The sequence below is a fragment of the Marmota monax genome, unplaced genomic scaffold (assembly GCF_021218885.2).
Source record: "Marmota monax isolate L192 unplaced genomic scaffold, Marmota_monax_Labrador192_F-V1.1 WCK01_AAM20220418_F8-fsc00038, whole genome shotgun sequence".
NCBI classification, from domain to species: Eukaryota; Metazoa; Chordata; class Mammalia; order Rodentia; family Sciuridae; genus Marmota; species Marmota monax.
Window position 1 is genome coordinate 4,760,545 of NW_026692498.1, and position 22,230 is coordinate 4,782,774.

Sequence of the window (22,230 nt, forward strand, 5' to 3'; positions counted from 1 at the left end):
CACGAGCACCTCAGGGACGGTGGCTGGGCAGTGCAGCCAGGGAGGCTCGCTAAGGAGATGTGTCGGCAGAGGCCGAGTGAGGAGGCTGCTCAGGGCTGGGGGCAGGTCCAGCAGGCCAGCAGGGAGGTCACAGGAGGATTTGGTCACACGTGCTCAGGTTCCCAGCCAGGAGGTAGCTGGTGCCCCACTGTGGGAGTCCATGTAGCAGAGGAGTGCTCGAGGTCATAGGATCAAGAGTGAGTGGGGGAACAGATAGGGACGGCCACCTCTGTGCGTCTGGAGCCACGGGAGATTGGCAGGTTGGTAACAAAAGCTTAGACATCCCCAGCATGAAGTTGCGAGCTGTGTGGCAGGCAGGAGTGACATGGCTTGCACAAGCATGGAGTCCAGAGGCCAGCTGTGGAGGTGCGTTGATGACATCACTGTGGCCCTGCTGTGCCTCGGGAGGTAGCATCCCTGCGGGCACCACCTCCTCCCTGGGGTTCCTTCTGTTTGTCCTCGTTGGGGCTTGTTAGGTGCCATAAGGCTGAGGCCGGTGGCTTTGCATTCTGGAAGCTCAGGCTGTGCTCGCCCCATCTCCCCCTTCCTCCTCCCCAGGCGCCGTCCACCTGTCCACACCCCTCACCTCACTTAGTCTCTGCCCTTCGTGTTGCATCTGGATCTGACTTTTCCTTTTAGTATATTTGTTCTCACTCTTGGTTTAGTTATTGCGATCCGAACAGCACACGTGTGTGAAGAACCCAGATATGTACAAGGCTGGTGACAAAATCCAGTTGTTCTCTGATCATTGCTCCTTATTTTCTGCTTTCCAAGAACTTTCAACTCTTTTATCTGAATCTTTTAATATCTGCCCCATAAGTCTAAGTAACAGGCTGGACCTGCTGCTCCTGGCTCTGCAGCTGGGCGGGTTCTGTCGTCTGGCCCAGGAGGATGTGGACCCACCTCCTTCCTCCCCTCCTTCCTCTCTGCACTCCCACACAAACCCCCCAAACACAGGCTGCGCCAGGCCAGGGTGCACCTGTGAGCAGGAGGGAGTATTCCATGCTGCGAGGCCCTGGGTCCTGCTGGGACTTGGCCCATGTCCTTCCTGCACTTCTCTGCCTCGTCCATGGAGCTGGCGCTTCGCAGCACCTGGTCTCTGCAAGCTCAGCACGGAGTCTCCTCGCCCTTGGCCACAGCTGCCTCCTCCAGCTGCAGCTCCCTGAAGGTAGCTGGTGCCCCACTGTGGGAGTCCATGTAGCAGAGGAGTGCTGGAGGTCATAGGATCAAGAGCAAGTGGGGGAACAGCCTCTCCCTGGAGGACCCTCCACTCCCCTGCACCTGCACTGTTTCTACGCAAGCTTGCCTGCCCCACAGCATGAGCCAGTGTCAGAGCCCCAAACCAGGACCAGGGCACAGGTACCCCCCCCCCCCCCCCGCACGTCTTCTGCCACACCAGGAGGTCCCGGGGCTCCTCCCCATGTTCGGCTTCCTGGCTCCTGGGTCCTGTGTCTCCCTCCTGGGTCCCGGCCTTGTTGGGCCTGGGTGGCCATTCCTCAGGCCTCCGGCGTCTGACACCGTCCCAGTCTGTCTCCATGCTTAGAAGATGGCTGGGCTGGGAGCAGGTGGTCAGTCGGGGCCTTTCCCCAGCCTCCTGGGGGCCTGGCCACGCCTGCTGGGCCTGCCTCCTCTGTCTGAACCTCCTGCAAGGCCGCCAGCCTCACTCTTTCTGGAGCTGCACAGGCCTCTCTGTTCTGGGTGCAGGGAACCTCTGGACACTGCGCCCGTCTACGTCTGTCGTGCAGAGCCTAGGCCTGGCAGGCTCCCTTCCTCTCCACTCCTGCCCGCTCGACCCCTTCCCGCTCCCCTTCCTCTCTGGGTTTCTGGAATCCTGTCTGATGAGCCTTGGGCTTCTGGCCTGTCCCTGCCTCCTTTCCCTTACTGCTGTTTTCTTCTTCAGTCCTAGTTTCCACCCTTCCGTCGAGCTGTGCGTCTCCATGACTGCTCTTTATTTTCTAGATTTTAAAAATATACCATTCCTCTTAAGATCATTTGCTGGTTTAATGAATTCAAGGCCCCTCCCTCCCAGCCTCCTTGTCTCTGCTTCCGTGGCCTGTCTGTCCTCACAGTAGGGATGTCTGGGTCCCTCTGCTCATGGTGAGAGGGGCATCAGCGGCTGTGAGCCCTGGGGCCTGGCGGGGCTCACAGTGTTGCCTGGGGTGACTTCTTGGGAGCCTCAGTGTCAGCCTGCCTGGGCGTTTCCCCTGGGGCTGGGCGGAGCCCTCCAGGGCTAGAGGCCTGAGGCGGAGAGGGAAAAGGAAGCCGGCCCAATGTCAGTTTCTTCCTCCTGTGCCCCACAGCACCCTGCCTCCTGGCTTTACCCCAGAGAGCGAGGGGGTGGGGACAGGAGGGCTCTGGGGGCTCAGGGCAGAGTTCAGCCCAGCTCCACTGAGCCCAGTCACCTCCCCCGGCCCACCCCAGGAGCCCCACCAGCCCCTCCAGGGCTCCTGAGGCTGCTGCTCAGCTGTTCCCTGCTGCCTCTGCTTCCCCCCCTCCCTTCTCTCTGTCTTCCTGCAACACCTGCCTGTGCTCTTGGCCGCAGAGAGGCTCTGTGTCCCTTGTCCCCAGAAGGGACCATTCCCATTTTTGTGCAGCAAGTTAGTTTCTAAGTCACACCCCCCCCCCGGGGGAGGCCACCTTCCCAGGACCCTGTTTCCATGGGAGCCTGTGGCCCGTTGGACTTTTATATCCCAGCCTTTGCCTTCTCTCTCCTGCATGCCCAGGCCCTGGCCAGCCGAACTCTGGGTCACCTGAGACTGCAGGTGCCCCAGCACAGCCCCAGCCACTCCAGAGCTCACTAGAGTCACAGTCCTTGTCTTCTTGGCCTCGAGGGTTCTCCTTAACGCTCTTGCTGGGTTCACATGCATTTAAAAATACAGTTTAACAATATGAAGATAATACACGTAAAAGCACGATGCCTGGAATCCCGCCGCAGGGAAGCTGTGACAGCTGGTCCACCGCTGCTGGGCGCCTACGCAGTCCATGTTGATCTGCCGCAGCCCTGAGGCAAGGCTCCTTGGTCTCCATTCCACAGCTCGAGGCCCACAGAGAATGCCCCAGATCAGGTAGCTGAGGAGCTGGGGGCAGAGCTGATGGGAAACCTGAGCTGAAGAGCTTCTGAAGGAGTCCCGCCCCCGCCTTCGCTGGTCACGCTGAAGCCAGGGAGTGGCTGACGAGCTGGCCCACACCTCTCGAGGGTCAGCTGTGGGCAGGGCTGCAGGTCCTGGTCTCCATGCTGGTTGGATCCACTCTCCAGCCCCAGCACAGAACCTGATGATGTGCCACCACAGGCAGCCGCCCACCCCTCCTCCCGCTGCGCTTCCCGTCCGCAGTTCCTGGTTATGGATGTGGAATGAAGGGACGGAGCCCAGCTCAGGCTCCTCCTGTGGACTCTCACCCCCGCCTGCAGCCGGCAGATGGACCCAGAGGACTGGTGGCCAGACGGCTCTGTGTTATTTGGTGTTTCTCCTCCCCAACTCCCTGTGCTCCTGGGAAGGCGGCAGAGGGAATTGGGGGCCAGAAATGATTGACAAACACGCACCTTCCCGGAGCCCTCTTGCCTTGCAAAATCCTACGCTGTGATACTAATGGCTTTAACTCGTTTCTTTCTCCTGTGTTAGACATGGCAGAGCATCACCCCAGCCAATCTAGTTTCTGTAAAAAGGCGTTGGCATCCCCTAGGTCAGAGCCTGGCCACGGCCTGCACACGTGCGCTGCTTCTCACCACAGTGCACCTGTGCGCAGACTCACACTGCGGTTTTCTTCACAGGTACTGCGACTGCTTTGCCAGTGGGGACTTTTGTAACAATTGCAATTGTAACAACTGTTGCAACAATTTGAGACATGAAATTGAACGCTTTAAAGCCATTAAGGTAAGGCATCTTAAAAACATGTTTGAGACATTCCCGAAATGATTTGCAGAGATTCCTAATCTCAGGATTGGGAAACCCAGTGTGGGTCTCCTCTGCAGGCGGGTACCTGAGTCCTGGTCCTGGTTTGGGGCTCTGACACTGGCTCATGCTGTGGGGCAGGCAAGCTTGCGTAGAAACAGTGCAGGTGCAGGGGGGTGGAGGGCCCTCCTGGGAGAGGGCTGAGGAGCACCCTGGGCCCTCGCCTGTTTGTAAGTTTAATGCCCTCTGAAGGGCACATGTGACCTCCTGGGGCCCCAAACCCCCTGCTGCAGACGGTGGCCTGGTGTTTATCCCCATCTACAGACTCAGGTAATCAGGGGGACAGGAAGGACACCAGCTCTAGGAGCCACTTCCTGGGGAAATTGAGGTCCAGCCGCTGTGGCCTGGAGACCACCATGAGCCAGTGGAACAGATGGTACTCCTCAATAACTTGACTCCTCTCTTTGAGCTATGAATAAACCACCTAGAAATACCTTCCTGCTTCCAATCAGCCAAGTGTGTTGGACAGAAGATAACAAAGACACTTGTCAGCCTCAGGGTAGCCACGTGTAATTTAGAGATAAAGGACACCATCTACAATTAAAATGTAAAAAATTTACTTTGAACCTTGGATTTCTCAGGCATTGCTGATAGGAATGTGATTGTGATTTCCCACTTGGGAAATTGCTGGGCAGTATCTGGTGGAGCTGACCATCTGTATGGCCTGGCCTAGCCGTTTCCTTCAGGGAAATGTGTGTAAATGTCCACCCAAGACTTGCAGGAGCATCTCAGGGCAGCCTTACTCACAAATCCCAGCCTGGAAGCACTCTGACCCTCGAGGTGGACTCTACAGTGGAATACCACACACCGGTGGAAAGGCAGGGCACAGCTGAGGGCAGCGGCGATGCGTCCAGCTGGGGGCTGCACAGAGAAGCTGGGCATAAGAGGACGAAGCCCTGGTGAAGCCCAGCGCGAGCAGACAGAGCCGTCCAGCCAGAGAGCTTTGTCCTCTGCCAGGGTGCAGCAATGGGAACAGGGCAGCCTGCGACCTGGCTGGGTGGTGCACAGGTGGGTGCACAGGCCTGCGATGCCGCACCTGCAGAGATGTGCGCTGCTGTGCACTCTGGTCATGACCAAGATGCCTGTGTGAAGTCGCACGCTCCTGGGCGGTGCTGTGCAGTGGCCCGCCGCTGCCACACCAGGTGCTGGTGCCTTGTGTCCGACGCACCCAGGAGGGAGGGCACAAGGACCTCCGCTGCGACTTCTGTGGTGTCTGAGTGTTTGCGGAGAGCAACAATCACGCTCCTTTAAAAATACAAAGAGCCCAAGGTTGAGACCTGGGCTCTGGAGTGGGCCGGGACTTGGCCTGGCCTCCACACCTGCTGCGTGTTATTTACCTGCCCCGAGTCTCCTCTGCTTCATCTGCAAGAAAACAGCGGCGCCAGCATCTCCCTCCTGGTGCCGAGAGGTTCCAGAGAAACCAGAGCTCACGGACCCTGGTCCCTGTGGGGAGGAGCGGGGACGTGGCTTCCTGGCCTCTCTGCTGTCTGCGGGCGTGACTGTGAGGGCAGCGGGAGCCTGGGAAGCCCCCACAGAGGGAGATGCTGCAGCGGGGTCAGTGCCGGCGCCTGGCGGAGGCTTTCCTGACGGCGTCTCTGTCGTTTCTGTGGTAGGCTTGTCTGGACAGAAATCCTGAAGCGTTCCAACCAAAAATCGGGAAAGGAAAGCTGGGGGCCGCCAAGCCGCGGCACACCAAGGGCTGCAACTGCAAGCGGTCGGGCTGCCTGAAGAACTACTGCGAGTGCTACGAGGTGCGCGGCCGGGAAAAGAGAACTCCTGGCCTTTCCTTCCTGGGCCCTCGGGGGCCTCGCCGGGCATTCACCTGGGTGCCCCTGGGCTGTGTCCGCCCCATGCCCGCCTTGGGCTTTGTCCTCTGTGCCAACTGCTCCACGTGCTGGAGCACCCAGGGTCTGGCACTTGGTGGGTCCCGGGGTGCTGTGCCTCCTCCCCTGAGCACAGCGGGGGCCAGAGTGCTCCCGTGGGGCCTAGGGGATCCCCAGCTTCCATTGGTCAGGCGCACCGTCTGGGCTGGCTCTCCCTGGCTCTTAGTTCCCTCAGAGACCAGAACTGGACAGCCGGCTGACAGAGTGAGGCCCAGACACAAGCTCAAGAAGAACCCTCCTAATTCTGGAAAACGCTGAAAGATCCAAGTGGGCAGACCTAGCAGCCCCCAGCTAGGATTCTGAGAACCTGTCAGATGCTGCAGACATGGAGTGGCGCCATCCAGGGACTCCTCCCAGCCAAGTGCCCTCAGTGCCCACCACCTTCCCTCCGTTGACCCAGCCCACTCTCCATAGGCTGAGGCCATGCCAGAGAGTGGCCCACAGGCCATGCAGGCAAAGAAGGGATGGCACCGTCCTTCAGTGTCTGCCTAGTGCAGCCTCGACACCAGAAATCCTGCACACCATGCCCAGAGGTGGGGGAGGCGGCACAGGTGCCCTGCTGCAGCTCTGAGCAGCAGGGAGCACAGGGAGCTCAGGGCTGCACAGAGGAGGCTAAAAGCCAGGGGTCAGCTCAGCCTAAGGCTGCATGGGCAGGGAGATGGACCTGGAGGACACCCTCCTGGGCCTCACACCACCAGGAAGGACCAGACTCGGGGTGCACCCAGCAGCAAGCAGGACAGGTCTCCCCTGACCTCCCCTGCCCCGGTGGCTTTCTCACCCACTGACTCACCTTTGCACAGGAGCAGGGCCTGCCTCATGCCTTCCGTGTGAAGGGGAGGCTGTGGAGCTGGGGTGTCACCGACCAGCCAGACCAGGCTTTGTGCAAAGCAAGAGTCAGATGGAGAGCTGGGCTCGAGGTCACACCTGTGGTCCCAGTGTGTAGTCTCAGGAGGCTGAGACAGGAGGATTGCAAGTGTGAGGCCAGTCTGGGTAACTTAGTGAAGGCCCTGGAAAACTCAGATGGAGCCCTGCCGGGCTGCAGTGCAGAAAGGAGGGTGAGCCCCCACGGCGGCTGCACCTCAGTGTTCCCAGGCACAGCACCACAGCGCTCACTCCTCTTGGCATCTGTTGGGTTTTGGGTATGAAAATTGTGGATTGTACATGATCACATATAAGCAAAGAATTATTTAAAGTCCAAACAGAATTCGTCAGTTTTTGATAACTTATAGGACAACCCCATTTTATTGAAGCATTTTATGTTCCAGGCCAAGATTATGTGCTCTTCTATTTGCAAATGTGTCGGTTGCAAAAACTACGAGGAGAGCCCAGAGCGAAAGACGCTGACGAACATGCCAAGCTACGTGGAGATGGCGGATCTTGAAGGCAGCCATCATTTGTCACCAACTAAATTTTCAGGACTACCGAGGTTCAGAAAAGACAGGTAGGTACCCCGAACCCACAGGGTGGTGAGGTTAGTTGGGAGGACAGTGGAAAGCTGGGGAGGTGGGCGAGCGTCCGCAGGGCGGGCCTGGGGCGGGAGGAAGGGAGACGCCCACCCTAGAGGCCCACTAGGTTTCCTTGGAGGCCCTGCTGCCAAAACTGCTTGTCCTGCTTGTCCTCGTTGGAGGTGCCCTGTTCTGCACAAGGCAAAAGGCCTGGCCAGGGCCACCAGCAGGGCCAGCATCTCCCCTGGCCATGTGCCTGGACAGCAGAGGCGGGGACAGCAGAGGTGGTGTCCCCAAGCCCTGCCCAGCCCTCGTGTCCCACAGCGTAGCTCAGGAGCCCCTGGGTTGGGTGGTGGACCAAATTCTGAAAAAATACGGACTCTGTCAGGAGCGGGTGTGGGAGTGAGGCAGATTGGCCTGCCGGTGTTGCTCCTCCCAACTCGCCCTGTGCGTTGGCCAGAGGCAGCATGGGTTGCAGCAGGGACTTCAGGCTGGCAGGGCGAGCCACATTCTGCAGAGCAGGAAAGAGCTCAGACAGCCCCTGCCCTCCTCCTGCAGGCGGCTCTCCTCCTGCATCTCCTGGGAGGTGGTGGAGGCCACCTGCGCCTGCCTGCTGGCTCAGGGCGAGGAGGCGGAGAAGGAGCACTGCTCCGAGTGCCTGGCAGAGCAGATGATCCTGGAGGAATTCGGAAGATGTTTGTCGCAGATTCTCCGCATCGAGTTTAAGTCCAAGGGGTTGAAAATCGAGTCAAGTACCATGTAGTATAGCAAGCCCTGAGTGCATGCAAACACGTACCTCGGCGTTCTGAGGAAGCTCTGGTTCAGAAAGGGGGTTGGAGGAGCAAGAGGCCAGCCTGCGGCCACACGAGCCTAACAAAGCTGAGCTCTTAGCTGGGCGCAGTGACGCACGCCTGTCATCCCAGCAGCTTGGGAGGCTGAGGCAGGAGGATCACAGGTTCCAGCCAGCCTCAGCAACTTGGAGAGACCCTGTCTCAGAATAAAATAAAAAACAAAAAGGGCTGGGAATGTAGCTTAGTGGTAGAGCATCCCTGATACCAAAAGTAAATAAAATAAAACCTGACGGAGCTCTGGTCTGCACCAGGCCTGGAGAGTTGCCCGAGGTGCTCAGCAGGGCGCCTTGTTTGAGGAAGGCATGGCACAGGAGTCTTCTCTCCAGGGAGTGGGCTGCCCTGCAGGGAAAACCAGGGTGGTTTTGCTTTTTGTTTGTGTGTTTTGTTTTTCAAATGATTTAGAAGTAAATTCTCCAGAGAGCTGTTATGGTGTGACATACAGTTTCTGAGGAGCCACTGAGCACCTCAGAGCACATCTGCAGTGTGGAGGGTCCCCCAAGACTCACAGGGTCACCAGCCTTCCAATGCCACCAGGACCGACAGGTGGGGCCCACAGGCCAGGCTAGCAGCAGGAGGGCTGAGTCGCAGGACTTCAAATTGTATTTAGTTTCTCATACATTTCTACTTGAATTGAGGAAAAGCTCTATTATCCGATTAACTTCTCCAGAATGATTGTTATTATTAAATGTAAAACACGGCTAGAGTAATTAGTTTGCAGAAGCCAGCACATAAGATTGGTTATTATAATGACTCTTTTGGTTCTATTATAAACGTAAAGATTAATAAAAATTTCCAAAGTCTTCAATTGTCATATTTAACTTAGTAATTGAAAATACATGCATCTAAAAAATAGCCTCCCAAGACATAGTGAAGTCGGGTTCTTTCCTTTTCTGCGTTCTTTAGCTGCCTTTGTCACTTTGAATGCTAGGACACTCCGGTTGGCGCCACATAGTGGCAGTGGAGGAAGCTGGTGGCGGGGCCAGCCCGGGCACATCAGTGAGCCATGAGCAGAGCCTGGTTCTGACCCGGGCCGCCTCCTTTAAGCCCCCTTGGCCTCTTGGGATTGGGGCTCTGGCAGGGAGCCCTGGGTGAAGGCAGACGCAGGCGCCAGGAGCCTCCCCGCCCCACGGCCCCCAGTCTAAAGCAGCGAGGTGATTACACATAACCTGCACCTCGGTCCTCTCTAGGTCACTCCTAGAACAAGATGCAGCTTTGTCAACAGTTGTTGGTAGAGTGTAGTTTTTGTTTGCATTTTTAAATTCTTTAAACTATATTCAGTGTGCGTTGGTTGGGTCTGAGGTGCAGAAACAGAGTTCAGCACAGGGGACTGTCCCACAGGGCTGCAGCTGGCTCTCAGGTGTTTTCCCCAGGAAGTAAAGAAGTCACCTTCTGTGGCTCCTTTGAGACTGTCACCTCACCCATCTCTTTGCCACCACACCCCCACCAACCCTGGCCCCCCTTCCCTTGGCTGCCTCCTTCTGATTCCTAAAAGGAAGGAAGGGTCTGGAAGGGGAGAGGGAGGCCTCTGGACAGTGGGCACTACCAGGCCATCTGCCAGAGGCCTGCAGCTGGGGCTGGCAGGAGCTGGGCTGTGCAGGAATCCGGGCTGGGCCCAGTGGCTGACTCCCCAGGGAGCCAATGTGGTGAGGCAACAACCAGCCAACGGAGGTGGGTGACAAGCCTTCCATTAGGTGGCTGGGGACCTGCTGGGGACTGGGAGCAGGAAGGGTGTCCTTAACAAGGGGACTCTGGCTCAGAATCCTGGGGGTCCTCAAGAAGTTGGCCAGGCATCAGGAGGGCCGTGGGCACTGGCCTCCAGCAGGTGAGGTGGGGTAGCAGCTGCAGTGGGTCCTGGCCTGAGGGCTGAGCCAGGAGGCTGGGGGCAGCTCTGTGGTGACAGGCCCCTGCATGGCGTGGCAAGACACCAGACAGCACAGGCTGCAGCTGGGTGCTGAGAGGGCCAGCCCATGCTGTCCTGGACCAGCAGGGCAGCAGTGGCAGGTGTCCCCAGTAGCTGCTCAAGTTGGAGAGAATTAAATGTGAAGGAGAAGAAATGAGGCCCCACGTCCCTGTCCAGGCCTGGGTGTTGGGAGTGCACACCTGGTTGAAGTGCAGGAGCCTGGAGGTCGAAGGGTGGCTGAGGTCCTGGAGCACAGAGCAAGTGGGGGTGGGGAGCAGCTGGGATGGGACGGGCCAGGGGAGGGCGAGGGCAGGTCTGGAGTGCACAGGCTCGCTCCCAAGCCCACAGCAGCACGCTGCGCAGCCCTCCACGCAGATCCAGGTAGGGTCCACCCTCACACGTGGCCTCCAAGGCCTTCACGTGGGGGAGTCCCCAGGATGAATGCAGCAGTGGGTGAGCCACCAGGCCCTGGGGCTCCTCAGTCCCCTCCCACCCACCAGGCTACTAGGGCCTGAGTCCAGGGAAAGGCCCCTCCCAGCCTCCCAGCCTGCACGTTTGTCCTCCGAAGGTTCCTGGCCCTTCCTCTTGGCCTGTTTTCTTCCAGAACCTTCTGACAGGCTCCAGCTCTCCCCAGAGGCCCCATCCCGCCTCCCACACACTCTCCCACGCAGGGTCTCTCCCACATGACAATGAGCCAGGCAGGGGCAGAGCTGACACCCCTCACCCCTGCTGGCCGGCTGTCACCACACAGCACTGACAGCCACCCTGTCACCCTCATCCAACCTGGCCTGTCCCTAAATAGCAGCTCTTCAGGACGAGGGTTTGTGGGCTTGTGTTTTGTTCATCTCAGTAACGGACTTGTCTCCGTCATCATGTCTGACTCAGTACTAGGACATGCAATAGGGGGTGACGCAGAGATGCTCTCCACGCGGTGTCTGGGCTCTGGGGTTGTATCTGCTGCGCAGCGTGGGTAAAACAGAGACCAAAGCCCGCAAGAACCAGACGAGTGCAGTTGCTATTTTTTATTTTGTCGCTCAGAACAATTACCTAAACCAAATCATCTTAAATGATAGCAGCACAGCACAGAAGCGGAGCACAGAGTGGGTCACTCTGTACAAAAGGGCAGAGTTTCCTCATCTTCGAGGGTGACGGCGCCTCAGGACTGCTCTGAGTCTTCTGAGGAGACCTCCGGTGGGAGGCCGGTCAGGCTGTGGAGGGCTCCGGCCTCTGGAAAGGGAAGAAACACGCTCAGGCAGCGGGCAAGAGAGAACCGGCCTTGGCCACGGCAGGAAGGGCAGGAAGCCCTCTGTCTCCCACCTCTTCACGCCCGTGCTCAGAATGCATCTGAAAGTGTGCGGCTCTTAACTCAGGCTATAAAGAAGTATAATTCCTATCGGGTAATGGAAATCGATATCTCCTAACAAAGGACTTTCCATGTTACAAAATTAAAAGCAAAACAAACCAGAACGACGACATGCAGACCCTGCCTGCCCCTGGTGGGAGAAGCCAGGCTCCACAGGCTCCCCAGGCTCCCCAAGCCCCCTGGGCCCTACGGCGGGGCTGGCTGATGGCTTGGAGCCTGCAAACACCACACACCACTGAGTCCTCCTCCGCACGCTCCCTGTGCCTGGATGGTGCTAGGGAATGAGCAGCAGCCCCGACTTCCCCCTCTCCCCAGGCCTGCCGGAAGTCCTTCAGCCACACGGAGCAGAGAGGGCCCCCACACTGCACCCACAGCAGAACAACTGCAGAAGTCAACCACCAAACGTCCCTGTTGGAGACTCCGACAAAGTGGTCCATCCTCGTCCCCCACCAGGTCCCACGCTGGCCTCCCTGTGTTAGTGCTCGGAGCCTCGGGCCTCCTCCTGGGCTCCTCCCACCACTGCAGTGTGTTCTCACAGGTGACTGTCCCATTAAGGCCAGACGGGGTCAAGAGCCTCTTCTCTGTGATCTGAATATGACCCTAGACGGCCTCTAGAGCACCTGGCTTGAGGCTTGCTATTGCTCTAAGGGACAGGTCAATTGTCACCATGTCAAAGACCATGATGGATCCAGTGGAGCAAACTAAACCCGAAGGCCCCTCTCTTCCAGATAGCAATGTTGGTCTGGGGACGCTTTGAGGGGCAGTGTTGTGACTGTGCTGCAGTCCTAGCATCAGTGTCTTGTCCCTGCAACCCTAATACACACCAGGAAAGGGCTTTGCATAAATGTAGGAAACCCTTTCTCTTTTTCCTTTTTGTTTTCCTTTTCTTTTTCTCTTTTTTTTTTTTGGTGGTGCTGGGGCTGAACCCCGGGCCTTGTGAATGCTAGGCAGGCACTCTACCAACTGAGCTACATCCCCAGCCCTCCTTCTCCCTGTGTTGCCCAGGCTGACTTCAAGCTCCTGGGTTCAAGGGATTCTCTGCCTCAGCTCCCAGTAGCAGGGATACCACAACACCTGGCGGCTGGAGCCCTTTCTTGATCGACTTTGTGTGTCGCGTGCTCTAAGAGAGAGCATGTGTGTGTGTGTGGCTGGAGATGGAACCCGGGGCCTTGCGCATGCCAGGAAGGTGCTCCACCACCGAGCCACATCCCCAGCCAAAAATGGCGTTTTGAAATTATGACATTTCGAGGCTGGGGACGTGGCTCAAGCGGTAGCATGCTGGCCTGGCATGTGCGGGGCGCTGGGTTCAATCCTCAGCACCACATAAAAATAAAATAGAGATGTTGTGTCCACCGAAAACTAAAAAATAAATATTAAAAAATTCTCTCTCTCTCTAAAAAAAATTGTGATATTTCACGTACCTTTGAGATGCAAGAAAGTCAGAAACTCAATTAGTGTGCGCACTATATTGCTCTCAGGCAGCGACCTGTCAAGGCTTCCTAGAAAACAGAAAGGGTCACCTGTACCCTCTGTCACCCATTGTTAGGGATGTGGGCACCGCAAGGGCAGTGAGCAACCCAGGGCTAGAGGGCACCCCTGTGCTTTCCCTGGAGCCATGGAGGGGCTGGGCCTAGAAGACCCCTCAGCGCAGCCCCCTGGTCCCTGCAGCTGCTCCTGACCACACTCTGCGCCCCTGGGAGGGTGGGCGTGGGGGGGTGCTCCTCTCACCTGGCTTTGCTTCCTCCTCGGGCTGGAGCTCCCGCTTCCCAGCCAGGCCGTGCTTGTCACTAAGGGATCTGTGGGTGTCGATGGCATCTGCTTGCAGAGGAGAGAGACTGACCGCTCACTGATCGTGCCCTCCCCCCAAAAGGACAGCCAGACTGAAAGTAAGGCAAAGCGTGGAAACACAGAAGAGGGAGGCCAGGTGACGGGGCCATCTGCCCACTCATACAGGAGCTTCCCAAAAGAAGGGGGCATGCAACAAGCGGGCCACGCAGGACAGCCTGGTGCACAGCCGGTACCTTCCATGAGGACAACAAAAGACCTCTCTGGCAGCGTGTGGAGATGAGTGGAGCCAGAGAGAGGAAGGCGGCAGGGAGGGAGACGGGGTGTTGGGGCTGACATGGGATGGAGCTGAGCCAGTGGGAGGGGCCTGCGGAGGGGCTGGGTGTGGCTGTTCAGGAGGGGACCAGGTCCTGGCTACACAACCTGGGCCAGTCGAGGGGAGACTGATTCACTGTCCCGGAGGCAGGCAGGGTTCCTGGCACTGAGCTACAGAGGCCTGACCCCGGAGGTGTCCTCGCAGCAGTCCGACCCAGCCCAGGACCTGAGCTCTGACAGAGGGCTTGCCAGGCTGCCTCTCCTAAGCTGGCCTTAGCTCTCCTGGGCCCCAGAGGTCATGAAGTACCCGGGAAACAGCTCAGGTCTGGGGCTGCCTGCCTGGGAGTGGGAGAGGGTATCCATGGAACTAAGGAGCTGGCTAAGCTGGTGGGGGCCCAGTCCCCTCACAGTGTCATGTAAATGTCCTCCTTTTATGTGGCCCAAACTGGACATCCACGTATTAAAATGACCACCGGCCAGCAGGTTCCAGGGAGCGGGATTAACCGACCACCCCATAGCCCGAGGGTTGTCCCTCACTTACGCGGGCCCAGGAGGTAGCCGGCGCTGTTCAGGGTCCAGCCTCTCTTCTCCTTTGCCTTAACCGGGAGAAAGGCGGGTCAGGGGGGCCGGCCCGCGGAGCTAAGGTGACGGGGGCGCAGCGGGGCTCTCCAGGCCAGTGGAACAAAGGCGGGGAGCCCTTTGTCTGACGCTGACCCAGGGCGACTCAGCCTCCTGGGCTCCCAGCCGGCGCGGGCTGTGGCGCTCATCTCAGCTGAGCCGGACGAACCCTCTTCTAAGCCCCGCGCTGTCCGGGAAGCGGGGCCGCCCGGCGGGCACCCAGAGCGCGCACCGGGCGCCCACCCAGCGCGCTCCGCTCACCTGCGCAGCTCGGGGTCCCTTCCGCCGGGACGCGCACCTCCAGGCGGGCGGGCAGGGGACGCACCAGCCTCCACCCCGCGCTGGAGCGGATGCGGTTGCCCCTTCCCGCCCTGGGGGCCCTGTCCCCTGCACTTACCGGCGGCCCGAGCCCCAGCGTGGCCGGCAGCGCGGCGGCGAGCAGGAGCGCGGCGAGCAGCAGGGCGCTGCCTCTGGCCATCTGCAGCGGGGCGAAGCGGGACAGGTTGGCGCACGTCGGGGCGGGGACGCGGGGCCCGAGCGGACCGAGCGCGGGTACCTTGAGCGGCGGAGGGTCGGGAAGGGCGGCGGGGCGGGTCCGGCAGCGCTCCCAGGCGGCGGGGTCGGTCGGGGCGTCGCGTGGCCGGGGCTGGGCGCGGGCTGGCGCTCACCGCATGGCGCGTCCGGCTCCCCGACGTGATGCAGTCCGAGCCCCGCCGCTATTTATGCCGCGCGTGCGGGGTGCGGGAGCCGCAGCCACCACGTCACCGCCCAGCGCCGCCCCCGCCCCCGGGGAGCCGCGGGGACCGCAGTGACCGGAACTCCGCTGCTCTCAGTGCTGTGAGCCTGCACCACAGGAGGGGGCGGGAGAGCCCCTTCGTCCGCAGGAACGAACCCCCGAATCCGCGGGAGACACCCCCAGACCCGGGGCCCGTCGCGGTGGCTGAGTCCGCCCCTGTCGTCCCCCCTCAGCCCGCTGCCCCTGCCCCACATCCTAGGACCCCGGAGCTCTGCTGCAGCCTCCCAGCCTCCCTTGGGAGAGACCTCCAGAGGACTGGGGACTGCTGGGGCGACCCCTCTGCCCAAGCTTGGCCCATCTGCAGTGTATCCGGGGTGCTGTGAAGCGGCCAGGGCCTGTTCCCGCTGTGTCCCCACCCTGATGGCGGGGAGCGCAAGCTCTGTCCCCCTAAATGCAAGCCCACTGTTCTGCTAACAGTGCTGCCTGGACACCTGGGGCTGCGGTGGGCCCTTCCTGTGGCAGGGCACAACCGGCCTGGACAGCCCATGGCCCTATGGAGCAGCCACTCCTGGCTCTGGGTCCATTTGGAAGATTCGAGGGTTTAGTGGTGCTGGAGAACCTGTGGAGCCCAGAGTGGAGGCTCAGACTTCCAGGTCCCTGGTGGGCGTGGGCCTAGCAGCAGGAAAAAGCCTCAGGCACAAGCCCTGCCTCTTACCCACAAAAACTTCCTGAGTGGGGGCTCAGGGGACCACGGTGCCACAGGGAAGCCCAGGCTGTCCTCCCCATTCAGACACCAGGAGAGTCGGGTGCCACCTCAGGTGTCTAGAGACGGGGGAACACGATGCAAACACGCCCCACACTCCCTCGGCTGGCTGGATACCCCACCACCACTGGGGGCAAGGGGACGCCACTCTCCCACCCAGGCCAAATTTCAGAGTGGTCATCTGGAACCCCACAGTCACTGGGTTACAAGACAAATGGTAACGGTGACCAGGCCGTTCACCAGCGCCTCCCACTCTCTGGTCTCAAGAACCTTGTGCCCATGGCTGGGGCACCCCCTGGCAAGACCCGCCGGCCTCCACATGGGCGAAAAAGGACGTTGTGTGCCCCAGGATCTGGTCAAGGCACAGGGCTCAAAGGCACAGGGCTCTGGCCTAGGGTGCCAAGTGCCCACTCTGGGCCATGCTGGTTGGCGAGGGGCTCGGGTGGGGGCGGGATGACCTCGAGGTGTGCCGTGACTCCCAGTCCTCTTCCCACAGCCTTGGCCTCGACCCACAGGCTGGTTCTGAAGCCCACAGTTAACCCCACAGTGGCTTCCTGCCAGGGAGGGAAGAGGAAGTGAGGGTGTGGCCCTGGCAGTGGAGGGCAGAGGGGCAGCTGAGATGTGGACGCCAGGGTGGCTCCCTGTGACCTGCAGAGAGGTGGCCTGTGTGTCCCTGATTGAAGGGGTGTTGGGAGCTGGCAGGGGCTCGGGCCACAGGTATCCCCCTCTACCTGACAGTGATGGGTTGGAGGTGAGTCCTGCTGTCACTCTGTCCTGGTGTCCCAGAGCTCAGGACACCTTCCTTCTGTCAGGTCCCTCTTGCCAGGCTGCCAGATCTTGAGGACACATTTTTCTCAGCTTCCCTTGAACAGGAGGCTCTGAGCCTGTCTGGAAAGGCCTGTCCTCGGGGTGGCTGAGGGACGGGTGCCCCGCCTGCCCGAGGACCCTGTCCGGCTCTCCTCAGCTGTCCTGGCTTTGCTCCCAGGGCCGAGGTCGGAGCTCAGGGCGCGGCGTGCCGGGCGGGTGCCGTCCCTGGGCTGAGTCCCGGCCCTCCGCTGCCTTCCTTCGGGAGTTGGACTCTTTGTGTTTCCTTTTTGCTTTAAAAGAAACCCCAGGGTCTGTCTGGTGAGCGCCTTCCTGTCAGAAAGACGCGTGGCGCTGAGAAGAGAGGGGGAGCATTTATAAGAAGAGCCAAAGAGGGGTGCGGTGGTGGCGCAGCCTGCAGCCCCAGCTTCTCAGAGGCTGAGTCAGGAAGGTCGCATGAGCCCCGAGTGGGGGGCTGGCCCCGAGTGGGGGGCTGGCTTGGTATAGACAGAAACTGTGTTAAGAATAAGTGACTGACCAGTAAGAACCACCCTCAGCCACCTGTCCCCCCTTTCTCATGGAAAGTCCTATGCGGTCCTAGGCAGATCCTCTCTCGTCCCCAGAAGCCACATCAAAGCCCGTGCTGCACCGCCAGGCAGCATGATCAGGACAGACGTGCCCAGGCCACCTCCTCCCGCGTGCCAGCCTCTCCCACCGCCTGGGGTGGCAGCTCGGTCCCCAGGCCTCCCTGGGTGGTGGGGGATTCTGGGCAGATCTGGAAGGTGGCCGGGAGCCGGGCTGCGAGGCCCGAGCGAGCGCCGTGGGCACAGACGCGAGGCGGAGCTGGGAGGCGAGCTGGGACCCCGCGGAGGGCAGATCCGCTCGGGCGAGCGAGGACAGCACTTCTGGGATGACAGCTCCCGGCGCAGTGTTCTAATGGGCTCCTCGCTCCGCAGTGACCCAACGGGAGTCATTGTCAACCCGTCATCTTCAAGACAGCCCAGTGTGTGGCCGACAAAATGGGTCACCATTAGTGTAATGGGAAAAGAGCAGAAAGCACGGGGCCCGCCCTGCGAGCTGGATCAGCCTCCCCCAGACGCCTGCTCACCACCACTAGGAAAAACAGCCTGCAGCTGACGGCCAGGAAGAGCACGGGCCACAAGGGTGCCTGGCTGTGTCCCCACATGGGAGGTCACCCTCGCCTGACCCTAGCCCTGGGTGAAAGCAGCCGCAGACAGAACCCCAACATGCACCAATTATACGAACGTCCACCTGGTTATCATCAGAAGGTGGTACTTGGGGTCAGGAAGCTGGGCCTGACAGGGGAGCAGCAGTGGCCGGTTGAAGAGTAGAGCCCTACACATTCCAGGTTGAGGGGGTCACATGGTGGGCCTCTTTTTGGTCCTTCTCCTTTCCTTCTTCCTACTTCCTGGAATGTGGATATGAGGGCTGGAGGTCAAGCAACTGTTTTGGACCTCAAGGTGATGGCTTCAGATGACAGACAGCAAGACCAAGAAAGCCAGGTCTTGGGTAACCCTGAGCCCAGGTCCCTGGGCTGCTGACCCCCAGGCTTATTTCCTGACAGAGAAACACTCTTCCCTTTTAGGTAAGCCAGTGTCAGCTGGGGTTTCCTCTCATACACGTAATAATAGATATGCTGACCAGCGCCTCACACAAATCCCTCCACAAATCTTCTGTGAACCAGTGAGTGACACAGGCCAACACTGGTGTCACCCCAGTGCTGGTAAGGAGCTGGCCTGGGGAAGATGGGCTCATCAAGGGTGAGGCCTGCAGGGCACTGACGTCATCACTACTGGGAAAGGGAGGGTGGCTGGCTGAGCTAATCCCGCTCCCCCGGGACCCCGGCCTTCCCTTCCCATAGTCTCCAGCTCACCCCACTGCACCCAGCCTCACTCCGGGAACACAGTGGTCACAGATAAACCACCCCTAGAGACTGGCACTTGTGACTGAAGTTCAAGTCACGTAACTGTCCGTCCGTGTGTTTCTGCGTGTGTATTCCACGGTTCACTGTGACCTGGGTAGATGGGTTCACAGAAATGCCTGCCTCGCTAAGTTGCTTAGGGCCTCACTGAGTTACTGAGGCTGGCTTTGAACTCACCATCCTCCTGCCTCAGCCTCCTGAGCCGCTGGGACTACAGGCTGCACCACCGCACCTGGCTGGGTTGGGTACTTTTATGGAGGGGCTAAGATTGTAGGAACTGGGGTTTGGGATGCAAGCTGAGAAGAGGGGGGTGGGGACCACAAGGTCCAGAGGGTTGGGGATGGATGGCAAGAGAACCCCGCCTTTCCTGCAAGCCGCTTTGGGGAAGAAGTCCCCTCACTTAGCTCTGCATAGTCTTGCTGTCCCGGGACAGCCGCGGCCACACAGGAGGCTCTGAAATGGGGTCTTCCACTGTGGACTGTGATGTGCTCAACTGGGCTGTGAGGCTGGAGAGGAGGGCAGATGGGAGGCCCCGGGGGGGCTCTGCCTCAGGGAGGCCCTAGAGGCCACCTGCTTCATGGTGGCCAGTCTTTGTAAAATCTGAAAGCCGGGCCATGACCAGGATCAGCTGACCTCTGTCTTCCACACCTCCCCGGGTCTCCCTGGCAAAGCGGCCTTGGAGAGGCTGTGGGTACTGGCCTTCAAGGGAAAGCCCAGCTGGGCCTTGGTTCAGGTCAGCGGGTCTGGTCTATGGTACATGTCGCATGTGTATAGGCGAGTGGCCACAGCCATCCCAGCATACACCCAGTCTCGATCCTGACCCTGAAATAGGCCACAGGCCACAGAGCTGGGGTACAGAGCCTCTCCCCAAAGCCGTAGCCTCCCAGGGAGATGGGCTCAGGCACGATGAAGGCAGAGTCCCCATCTCCCAAAGGTGCCTGGTCTGTTTGGGGCTAGCAGACACTCCCCACGACGCTGTGGTCACTGGGCCTCACTTTAGGCCCCTCCTGGACACAGCTGCAGGGTGCTCAGCTCTCCCGACCTTCTGTGCTGAGCCCGTGGGAGCTGGTTCTCGACAGCCCCTTGCAAGTCCTGGGCTCCCTGGCTCGAGCGAGCCATCCTTGCCTTACAGGGCGGTGCCCCCCTCCCCAGCCCCTCCGCCCCCCTCAGCAAGCCACCCCAGCCCAGCGCCTGCTGCCCTGGGGCTCTGGGGCAGGGAAACCACCACTCCCAGTGCCGCGCCCACAGAGGACCCGCCCCACACGCTCTGCCCACCAAGGCCCCGCCCAAGCAGACACGTTGCTGCCCCTCCCCCGAGGCCATGGGACTGCTGTGGCCTGCTCCAGGGGTGGGCTCATGGCGATGAGCTTCCCCAGGGACTGTCCCTGACGGTCAGGAGTCTGGGTCTCCACTGCACCCTCGGGTGGCACACCCAGCAGGGTGTTCTCTGGCCCCGGAGGGAAGGGGCGACGCTGACGGCCCTGCCTGGCCCATTGCCTGTGGTGGGAGCAGGGGCCCTCGGTGAGTCATGCCGGCCCTGGGCGGCTGCACCTGTTTCCTGCCCCAGAGTCGGCCCCGGGCAGCTCCCCAGGCCATATGTGAGTCCATCTGGCTGAAGGGATGTGGGGGCCTCCAGAGAGGGCCGGTGGCCAGCGGGTCCCAGGCTGGGGGGGCAGTGTTAGAGGCACTGGGGGCATTTCCACCCAGAGGCCTGAGCCCTGCAGAGAGGCTGGCCAGTCCCTCCTGCCACTTCCCCGGAATCTGATACATTTTAAGGGACCACAAAAAGTATAAGCACTTAAAAATCCTTTGTTGAAATATAATCTCTCCATGCGTGGAACCACGACTTTGTCCATACCAGCACCTCCACCCATCACTCAGTCGGTCAATGTGAAAGAACTGTCTTCCTGCCCCCCAGCCTCACCTCTCTCTGTGTCCCTCCCGACACGACACGCTGCGGGCCCCATTTCACCCTAGACGGCCTCCCAGCTGACTGAGGTGCAGGCAGGCAGATGCAAACGAACTCGGGTGAAGCTGAATTTTAGACAAACAACGAGCAGTTTCTGAGTACGAGAATGTCCTGAGCCGTGCTGGTGCTCTTTTTGTTTATCTGCAGCTCAAATTAAGCCCGAGCCCTGTACTGCTGGGCAGCCCTCGGTGCTGGGGCAGGTAGAAGTAGGGGGGCCCGTGCTCTAGGACCGAGGCGCTCAGCTGTGCCGGCCACAGGAAATGGAGAAGCCTGTGTGGTCCGTATACATTTTTAAAGATGTAGATCTGATATAAAAACGGAAGTAAACACTAATTAAGAAAGAGTCCCGTCAACAGATCCTTAGTGGCAAGAGATCCCTCCTCTGCCCCTCTCCCTGGGATACGTGCACAACAGAACGCATCGTGACCCTGGGGGGAAAATTAAATTCTCAAACCCTGTTATTATATTTGGACAGTGAGGCTGACTTCCTGAAGGAAGGACATTGCCAATTACCGTCGCCAGGGACAGTCTTTTCCGGGAGCTCAGCTACCCTGCAAGCAGCCCAGACGGCAGCCCCCTACCGACAGCTGTCCCCCTAAACTCAGCTGCGTCACCAGGGAAACTGCAAAGTGCAGGCTGTGGGGTGGAGTGGCCAGGAGATCCCTGGGATTTGTGCAGGAAATAAGCCTCGGGAACAGCTATCAAACCTGGTTCCCCTGGCCACCGCCCTGGCCCCCACTCAGGCCCACCAGGGCTCTTCCCCCAGGATGAGAGCAGCAGAGCTCTCCCTCAAGAGCCTGTCACGGAGCAGACTGGGTGAGACAGCAATGTTTATTTGCTCATGATTTCGAGTTTGGTCAGGGATGGCTTGTCTCTGCCCCTTGCAGTGTCACCTGGGAAGCTCAACTTGGGCTGCCAGATCCACGCTGGAGGAAGTCGACTGGATGGCCGGCAAGGTGGTGCTGGCTGGAGGCCACTGCAAGCCGTGGCCAGGGCCCTTCTCCTTCCTGTGGCTGCTTGGGCTTCCTCACAACATGGCAACTGAGCTCCAAGCAGAAGGAAAGAGACAGTCTCTTAAAGGACAAGCCAGGAAACGGGTGTCACCTCTGCCATGTTCTACTGATCAAAGCAGCGGCAGGCTCAGCCTGGACGTGACGGTGTTAAGAAACATACCCACCCCTCAGTGGGCAGAGCCCCAGTTCCAGGCAGGCGCGGCCAACTTGAGCGTTCCAAACACAGATCTGACCATGAAAGGCAGCCTCTCTGGCTCCGTTATTCTCCAAGGACCAAGTTCAAAGGTTTTATCCTGGTCTTCGAGGTTGTCCAAGGCTGACTGGCCCCCCTCTTTCCGTCTCTCCTCGGCCCTCTCACAGATGGTCCAAGGTTGGGTCATCGGGTTGAACTGAGTCACGTACGTGCCCCTTTCTGAGTCAGTCAGAGTGAGAAGATGTGGACTGGCCAGGCCCAGGGTAGGGGCCCTCAGTCCTGACCAAACCTCATGAGGACAGCACAGGAGGGACAGAACCGTTTGATGTCCCTTGGAAGGGTCCAGGTGGTCACTCCAGCCTCAAGGTGTGGGGTCAGAAGAGGACATGGTCAGAGACGAGGCCTTTTCCTCTCCTCCATCAGGAACCTGCTGGGTCAGGGGGGGCTGGGGAACATGCTGTGGGCACACAGAAAGGGGTCCCCACGGGCTGGGTCCCCGAGGCCCTTGGGAGGGGTTTCACCGGAAGGGACCAAGCCTGGTGGCACCGATGGCCCAGCTGACACATCTCAGGTGGCCAAGGCCTGGTGGAGAGAGGCAGGCAGGGGGTGTGGTGCCACTCAGAGCCCCAGAGGGGCTGATTCTGCCTAGATGAAGGGAAAG

At 59.7% G+C, this 22,230-nt stretch overlaps 2 protein-coding genes across 4 annotated transcripts in view; one reads left to right on the forward strand and one right to left on the reverse strand.

The window, feature by feature from the left end:
- Tesmin (testis expressed metallothionein like protein) overlaps window positions 1–12,320 on the forward strand; it is a 27,706-nt gene extending 15,386 nt beyond the window's left edge. The window contains exons 6-9 of one of the 3 annotated variants that reach the window (XM_046444997.2): window positions 3,809–3,911; window positions 5,603–5,740; window positions 7,138–7,313; window positions 11,747–12,306. In XM_046444997.2, the coding sequence (XP_046300953.1) occupies window positions 3,809–3,911; window positions 5,603–5,740; window positions 7,138–7,313; window positions 11,747–12,023 (694 nt within the window). In that variant the 3' untranslated portion in view covers window positions 12,024–12,306. Of the gene's footprint in view, window positions 1–3,808; window positions 3,912–5,602; window positions 5,741–7,137; window positions 7,314–7,875; window positions 8,969–11,746 lie in introns of those variants that run through there. The other 2 variants (XM_046444998.2, XM_046445000.2) reach the window with 2 other exon arrangements.
- On the reverse strand, window positions 11,076–14,872 carry Gal (galanin and GMAP prepropeptide). Its single transcript, XM_046445019.2, has 6 exons — window positions 14,706–14,872; window positions 14,547–14,627; window positions 14,073–14,127; window positions 13,160–13,246; window positions 12,853–12,930; window positions 11,076–11,295 (listed from the first exon to the last, which is right to left on the reverse strand). Exons 2-6 carry the CDS (start codon window positions 14,625–14,627, stop codon window positions 11,225–11,227), a joined length of 372 nt encoding a protein of 123 aa, XP_046300975.1. The 5' UTR covers window positions 14,706–14,872; the 3' UTR covers window positions 11,076–11,224.
- Window positions 14,873–22,230: the final 7,358 nt, after the last annotated feature.